The 8144-nt window shown below is 48.0% G+C and overlaps 1 protein-coding gene across 1 annotated transcript; it reads left to right on the forward strand.

Moving 5' to 3' along the window:
• Window positions 1-4663: 4663 nt before the first annotated feature.
• LOC116596795 (igE-binding protein-like) lies at window positions 4664-7844 on the forward strand. The gene is made up of 2 exons (XM_032353935.1): window positions 4664-4748; window positions 6848-7844. Exons 1-2 carry the CDS (start codon window positions 4733-4735, stop codon window positions 7234-7236), a joined length of 405 nt encoding a protein of 134 aa, XP_032209826.1. The 5' UTR covers window positions 4664-4732; the 3' UTR covers window positions 7237-7844.
• Window positions 7845-8144: the final 300 nt, after the last annotated feature.

Raw genomic sequence — 8144 nt, forward strand, 5'->3', positions numbered from 1 at the left:
TTAGTTTTTACTGAAGTGCAAGGTTTCTAAGAGTTAAAATTCTGCTAAAAGTAATCAAGACTGATGGAAATAAGGGAAGCAACTCAGAATGAAAAAGTTATGGAATGTTTATTAAGAAAAATCTTTGGAAAGAAATATTATATGTGGTCAGGAGTAATATTGAAATGAAGGATTCTGAAAGTACACTGGCATGAGATTAAAATTCTCCCTTTCTCTCTGTTAGAGACAAAGTTTTCTTTGATTGTTGGTCTGCTCTTGATAAGAAAATATAAACAAGACATTTTTTCTCTTTTGTCTACCCAAAAGAAGCCTACAAGGTTCTTTTATCAGGTTCTTGATTATCTATAATCCTATGTAGGAATGTGCTTTAAAACTTTCTAAGGCTTTTAACAAACTTCCCTGTAATCTGAATTATAAATGTAGACTTTTTTACTAATTAGGCCTTATTTGGTAATATTAAGTTATTCCAGAAGGATTGTTGAGCAAATGATAAGCCTTAGGTTACATTGTTTGGGTAAAAGCTATAAATGATTTAGAGATTATATGCAATTCCTAAAGCTTTAATATTTTTGGCATAAGACTATTACCTGATAATCTGATTATTTGAAGCGTTAGATGTCACAGAAATAACTGGATCCTCTCATCAGCTACATTATATGAACTCTCATCAGATCTTTAACCATGTCCATTTTTTTTAGTCTTTTCCCATTTATAATTATTGTTCTTATTCTCTTGTGAAATATGTTTCATCTGCAAGGAGATTCATAAAAAGAGCTTTTGACAAATACAGGTTTTGATATCTTTAAAATCATAAAACTAAAATTGATAGGAATTTCCAGAACTAAAAGAAGAGGAAGAAGAAAGAAAAAAGAAGAAAGAAGAAGAAGAAGAAGAAGAAGAAGAAGAAGAAGAAGAAGAAGAAGAAGAAGGAGAAGAAGAAGAAGAAGAAAAGGAGGAGGAGGAGGAGAAGGAGGAGAAGGAGCAGCAACAGCTGCATTCAAACTTTCAAACTGAACAAGAATTAATAACATGGGACTAAATGAACTAAGAAAGATGATTATAGTTTTCGTGACTCTTATTTAAAACTTTGCTGGTTCTTTAATGTTTGCTCTTACAGATTAAGAAAACTTTTTTTTAAATATCCATGATATACAGAAATATGATAAAATATTCCTTCATGAACAATTTGAAATGTTTAACTTTTCTGCCTACCTGAACCCTCCAGAATTCAGAAAACTCTCACTGAATATTCTTTCTTCTGTGACAGTTTCAATTATTTGCATAGTTCAATAAGAATCTCTTCTCCTTGTAACAGGACATCATTGAAAACATTGGTTATTTTACTTACTAAGGCTTTTGACTGGAATATCATATTTGACACATGCATAGACCCAGATATGACCAGAAGAGCTTTAAGGAACTAAGGTTGACTTTATGAGGCATAAAGCCAATAGAGCCCCTTGGAAAAGTTGGCCTGATACCTTACTTAAAGACTTCCCAGCAGCCTTAGCAGGTGAGTAAAGAATGTCATTTCCTAGCAGGTGGAGAAACTTCAAAATATTTGGGAGATCTCAAGAAAGGAATTTGCCCAAATCTAGGTATTATAGGCATGTCCAACAGCAAGTATTTGGCTTGGCTTCTGGCCTAGAGAGGCTACAAAAACTACAATTAGGATTCCTCATAAAATGTTTCAGCAAAGCAGATTTAGAAAGATCTATATGATCAATTACTATTCTTGCTGAGCTTATATAAATAATTAGGCCAAGTTTATAAAAACTAGACTTGTTTTATAAATGAATTCGTCTTGAATTGGCTATTTCTGATTAAAAATAAGGATGATTATATAAAGAAAAAAATGTTTTAATAATATTGGGCTGGCAGAAAGGGCTACTTAAGATGGCGAAAGTTCCCGCCACAAAACCTGAACTTGGACAGGAGAACAAAGGCCCAAGATGGCGAAAGTTCCCGCCACAAGACCTGAGCTCCGACAGGAGAACAAAGGCCCAAGCAGGAATCTGAGAACCCCGCCCCGGACTCCAGTGGACCAATGGGACCCCGACGAGCAGGCGATATATCCGAATAAGGGAAACTTGCCAAAAGACCCCTGAGCTCCCCTCGAGACCCCTTAAAAGCCCCCTACTCCCTGCCTTGGGCGCAACTTCCACCACTCTGCTTTCCAGAGTCGCGGAACCTTGCCCGGGGTGCCCACCTCCCAGCGCAACTTTCCTGGCTCTCCTTCTCCTGAGCCCTGAAACTTCGGCGGAGAGTGTTTTTAATAAATCTTGCCTTGCACCCACTTTGCCTGGTGTTTTGTTTATCTCGCCAGAAAAACTTTACATTTGGTGGCGGCACCCGTGAAGGAGATTGAGCCCCCACCCCAGTGAGGAGGCTCTCTCCTTTCCCTAGCAGAACCGGACCTGCCTTTCCGAAGGCCACTTCCAAAGCCGTGGTGAGTTTCCCCTGATTCCACGCCTCCATCCAGAAAGCCCTGCCCTAATCGCAGCCGCATCAGGGCGGACCCCGCAGGTCACCAGGTGACCTTCGTGACTCCAAGGCCTGGAGACGTCCTAACCTCTACGGCAGTTAACACAGTTTTTCCCCAACCCAGTGGTGGAGGAGGGGACGCCTTCCTCCAGCCCTCAGGTTGCCTAGCAACAAATCATGGGGACCTCCCAATCCAAATTCAACCCTAAAACATACCGGGGGTGTTTTAGGCCTGTTGGCCAATCTTAAAACCCTGGAACTGGACCAGGACCTGTGAAAACGACATTACTGTACTGTCGTGTGGCCACAATACCAATTAGACAATTGGTCCCAGTGACCTCCAGCAGGCATATTTGACTATCAGATTCTCATGGACCTAGGCAATTTCTGCAGACACCAAGGCAGATGGGCCAAGGTCCCTTAAGTCCAGGCTTTCTGGACTCAGCGCTCTTGCCCCTCCCTCTGCTCCACCTCACAGGTCCTCCTGGCCCGCTGCCCTCCCCTGCCACCCACTGCTCCCAAAGACTCGGATCTCTCCTCCCTGTCTCCCCTCTCTGAACCCCCGGAGAGCTTCACCCACCCACCGACAAGAGGGCCCCTGGTTCCTCCTCCTCCTCCTCCTCCTTACCATGATCCCTTACCCCAAGTTCCCTTAAGTTAGGATTTCTGAACCAGTGCCCTCGTCTACCCCTCCCCCTCCTATCTGAACTCCTGACAAATTTATCCGCAGTATACGGGAAACTCCAATCAAAGTTTACTGAAGGTCAAATAGGCTCTTGTTACTTGTTAAAATCTGCTAGCAAAGAGATGACTAGAACTGATGGTTACTTGTGTGTCTCAGAGTTTTAGGTAATTCTTAAGGTATCTTTCAAAGTCTTTGGTAACCTTTAACCGACTGGGATAAAATACTAGAGTGCTGGTCCCTGGAACTAGGTTTACGCTTTTGAAATCTGTTGGTAAACATCTTTTGTGCTTAATTGAATTCTGTTGTAACAGCCCTGGGGCTACTGTTTGAGCTAGATCCTTTCATAAAGAATGGAAGGGAGACTGATCACCTCCCATTAGCCAGGGATACCCAAAGGGGAGGATGTCCAATCTGTTTGAATCTGAAGAGTGCCTGACTGTGTGAATGTGTCTGTATGGCTCCACCTGCACTAGGGCTCAAAAACCCTCCCCTGATTTAGTCTGCCCCCTAAGGGAGGTTGCTGGAGTTGAGGGAGTTGTTCAAGTTCATGAGCCCTTCTCTCTACAAGACCTTTCCCAAATTGAGAAATGTTTGGGCTCCTTTTCGGCCAATCCTGATAACTATATCAAAGAATTCCAGTATCTGGCCCAAGCCTATGACCTCACCTGGCATGATTTACATGTGGTCCAGACCACCACCCTCACCACAGAGGAGAGGGAATGCATCCAGGCTGCTGCCCGGGAGCATCCAGATCAGGTCCATCTCACTGATGCTGCCATGCCAGTTGGAGCCCAGGTGGTCCCAGCTGTAGAACCAGGTTGGGATTATCAGGATGGCCAAGATGGCCACCGGCGCTGCGACCACATGGTCCAATGTCTCATTGCCGGCCTGCAGGCAGCCTCTAATAAGGCCATTAATTATGACAAGATTAGGGATATTGTCCAGGCCCCTGACGAAAACCCCGCCATGTTTCTTAACCGATTGACAGAGGCTTTAACCCAGTACACTCGCTTGGACCCCGCCTCTCCTGCAGGGGCCACGGTACTGGCTACTCATTTTATCTCTCAATCAGCACCGGATATACGGAGAAAGTTAAAAAAGGCTGAGGAGGGCCTTCAGACCCCCATTTCTGACTTGGTGAAAATGGCATTTAAGGTCTTTAATTCCCGTGAGGAGGTGGCTGAGCTTAAACGACAAGCCAGACTCCAGCAAAAGGTTCAGTTGCAGACCCAAGCCTTGGTAGCAGCCCTGCAGCCGGCCAGCTCTGGGAGCCAACAGAGAGGGGCAACCAATCACACCCCCCTGGGGTCCTGTTTCAAATGCGGGGCTGAGGGACATTGGGCTCGCCAGTGCCCCAATCCAAAGCCGCCAACTTGGCCTTGCCCTCAGTGCCATTTGATGGGCCACTGGAAATCTGACTGCCCTAACCTCGGGGTATCTTCGGCGCCTCAATGTGGGGGACCCCCCGAGACAGTAAGTCCAGCCTTTCACCTGCTTGGATTGGAGGACGACTGACGAAGCCCAGACTCAGCCAACCCTCTCACCCAGGCCGAGCCCACGGTTATGCTCCAGGTAGCGGGTAAGTCCATCTTTTTTGCTGGACACGGGGGCTACCTACTCTGTTCTGCCTTCCTACTCGGGACTTACTCGAACCTCACCAATTACTGTTATGGGGATCGATGGGACCTCCTCCAATCCTAGGGTGACCCTTCCCCTCACCTGTAGCCTGGATGGGTTCCCCTTCTCCCACTCGTTCCTAGTGATTCCTTCCTGCCCGGTCCCTCTACTGGGGAGCGACATTTTCCAGAAACTGAGGGCAACTATCTGCCTCTCCCCTTCCTCCCCTCCCTCCACCTCAACCCGTCTCATCCTACACCTCTCCACTCCCTCAACCTCCACTCCAGATAACCTACCTACTGTAGATCCTCAGGTGTGGGACATCTCAGAGACCATCATCGCTTCCCACCTTACTCCGGTTAAAGTACAGCTTAAGGATAACTCCAAGTTTCCCTCTCGAGCTCAGTTCCCTATTTCCTTAGCCCACCGCCGGGGCCTGAAACCTATCATAGAACGGCTTAAACGTCAGGGACTCCTGATCCCCATCAGTTCCCCCGGTAACACCCCTATCCTCCCAGTACACAAGCCCTCAGGGGCTTATCGACTGGTACCAGACCTTAGGCTTTTCAACGAGACCGTGCGTGGTCCCCCTCCACCAGTCGTTCCTAACCCCTAGACCCTATTGTCTCGCGTTCCCCTAAACACCTCTCACTTTACAGTACTGAACCTAGAAGACACCTTTTTCACTGTCCCCTTGCACCCTGATTCATATTTTCTTTTTGCCTTCACCTGGGAGGATCCTGACACGCACGCTTCTGGACAACTTACTTGGACCTTGACTACAGACTTACAGCAGTGCGTCCTTAAGGCCAGCACTCTACTACAATATGTGGATGACCTCCTTCTCTGTAGCCCCTCCCTCTCAGTCTCCCAAGACTACACCTCCACCCTACTTAACTTCCTAGGGGCCAAGGGATATCGAGTCACCCCCTCTAAGGCCCACTGTGTGCCCCTTTGGTTACCTATCTGGGCATATTTCTGACTCCCACTTCTAAGTCCCTTACTGGGGACCACATACAACTCCTCCAAGAACTCCAACCTCCCCAAATGGCAGATGAAATACTCTCTTTTCTTGGATTGGTTGGGTTCTTCAGACATTGGATTCCAAATTTCTCTATCCTGACCCGTCCTCTATACCAGGAGGCTAAAGAGACGCCCCCCCCCCAGGGCCCCCTAATTGATCCCACTTTGATCCGCAACTCATTCTCTAAACTAGGGTACCGCCTTACCACCGGACCAGTTTTAGCCCTACTCGATCTCTAAACCATCCCATCTCTAAACTGATGAGCGCTCCAGCTCGGCCACCGGCCTCCTAACACAACTGGTGGGGCCTACCCATAGGGCTATAGCCTACCTGTCCCAAGCAACTGGATGTCACCGCCCAGGGATGGCAGCCCTGCCTCAGGGCCCTAGCAGCAGCTGCTTCTCTTATGAAGGAGGCCCTCAAACTTACCTTAGGGCAGCCCATCACAGTCTACTCTCCCCACCATCTCACAGACCTCCTTAGCCACCGATTCCTGGCCCATCTGACTCCTTCTCATCTCCAGCTATTCCATCTGCTATTCCTAGAAAACCCACAAATCTCTCTCTCTACCTCCCCCGCCCCCCAAACCCCGCAACTTTACTGCCTATACCCTCGTCCACCCCGGAACCCGTTCATTCTTGCCTACACTACAAAGGAAACACAAGCCCTCCAGGCATGGGGAGGAAAGATTGGAGATAAGGGGTGGATCTACATTCAGGACAGGATTGCCCTGCCAGGCAATCTGGCGCACACCTTAATTACTGATATCCACCGATCCCTCCATAGTGACCCAAAGGCTCTCCACCAATTTCTTCAGCCATTGTTCTATCATCCTTCCTTATCTAAGGTAATTAAAGTTGTCCACAGGGCTTGCAAAACCTGTTCCACCGTGAATTCACAAGGAGGAATCCCCAGACCAGGTCCTAACCATCAGCTCCAAGGTCATCAGCCGGGGGAAGACTGGCAACTGGACTTCACTCACATGCCTCGCCATAAAACCTTGTGCTACCTATTAACCTTGGTTGATACATTCACAGGCTGGATCGAGGCATACCCCACGGCTCGGGAAACAGCTGACGTGGTGGCTACAATACTCCTCGAGCACATCTTCCCGAGGTTCGGATTTCCCCAGACCCTCCAGTCAGACAACGGACCCGCCTTCGTCTCCAGTGTAACCCAACAGGTAACTGAGAGCCTCAACATAACGTGGAAACTTCACATCCCATACCACCCACAGTCATTGGGTAAGGTAGAAAAAGCCAGTGGGCTGCTCAAAGCCCAACTCACCAAACTTACCCTAGAGACCATATCTCGGGCCCACACTTCTGCCCCTGGCTCTCACCAGACTCTGGGCTACGCCCCGCGGGCCTTTGGGCTTAAGCCCATTCGAATTACTATTTGGCCGGCCCTTTCTTGGAAATCATAGCCTTCCGGCCATTTCCCCGCCTCTTTTATCCTATCTACCTTACCTCACTCTACATCGTAGGGATACCCCTCCCTATTGACTGGCCACTCCCCAACTTCAAGGCCACAAATAATACGGTCCATATTGGCCCCATGGGGGAAACATACCTATTATTAATGTGTCCTCCCCTCTTACCACCGCAGCTGCCAACATCACTAACTCCTCCCTCCCGTATTGTACTCCCTCGGGAATATTTCTCTCGTGCCCTCAGGGAACCTATCGCTGCCTGACCACTAATGACTCCCTGGGCTATATATTCATTCTACTATCTCCTTCTACCACCATCTACTCTGAATCCCAGCTGCTATCCATCCTATTCCCCCAACACCATGGAGGAAGGGCTGCCTTTCTCCCATTCATAATAGGGGCAGGAGTAGCCACAGGGGTGGCAACCGAGACAGTGGGGATAGGAACTTCCATAGACTTTTATTACAAACTCTACAAAGCCCTGAATGATGGCATGGAACGGGTTGCTGACTCCCTCACAGCCCTACAGACGCAAGTCACCAGCCTGGCAGCCTTAGCTCTACAGAACCGACGGGCCTTAGACCTTCTGACCCCCGAAAAAGGGGGAACGTGCCTATTCTTAAATGAAGAATGTTGTTACTTTGTTAACCAATCAGGTATAGTTACCTCCAGGATCAAAGAACTCAGGGATCGGATCCAAGCACGGCGAGACACATCCTCCTGGGGCCTGGACCCCTACACCTGGGTAACCTGGCTGCTCCCTCTGGCGGGACCTGTATGCATAATCCTCCTTCTAGTCTCAGTTGCTCCCTGGCTTTTCCGATATTTGCAGGATCGCCTACAAGAACTTTCACAAGTGTCCATCAATCAACTCCTCCTCCAGCCCTACTCTCGCCTGCCCA

The sequence above is a fragment of the Mustela erminea genome, chromosome 8 (genome assembly GCF_009829155.1).
Source record: "Mustela erminea isolate mMusErm1 chromosome 8, mMusErm1.Pri, whole genome shotgun sequence".
Taxonomy (NCBI): Eukaryota; Metazoa; Chordata; class Mammalia; order Carnivora; family Mustelidae; genus Mustela; species Mustela erminea.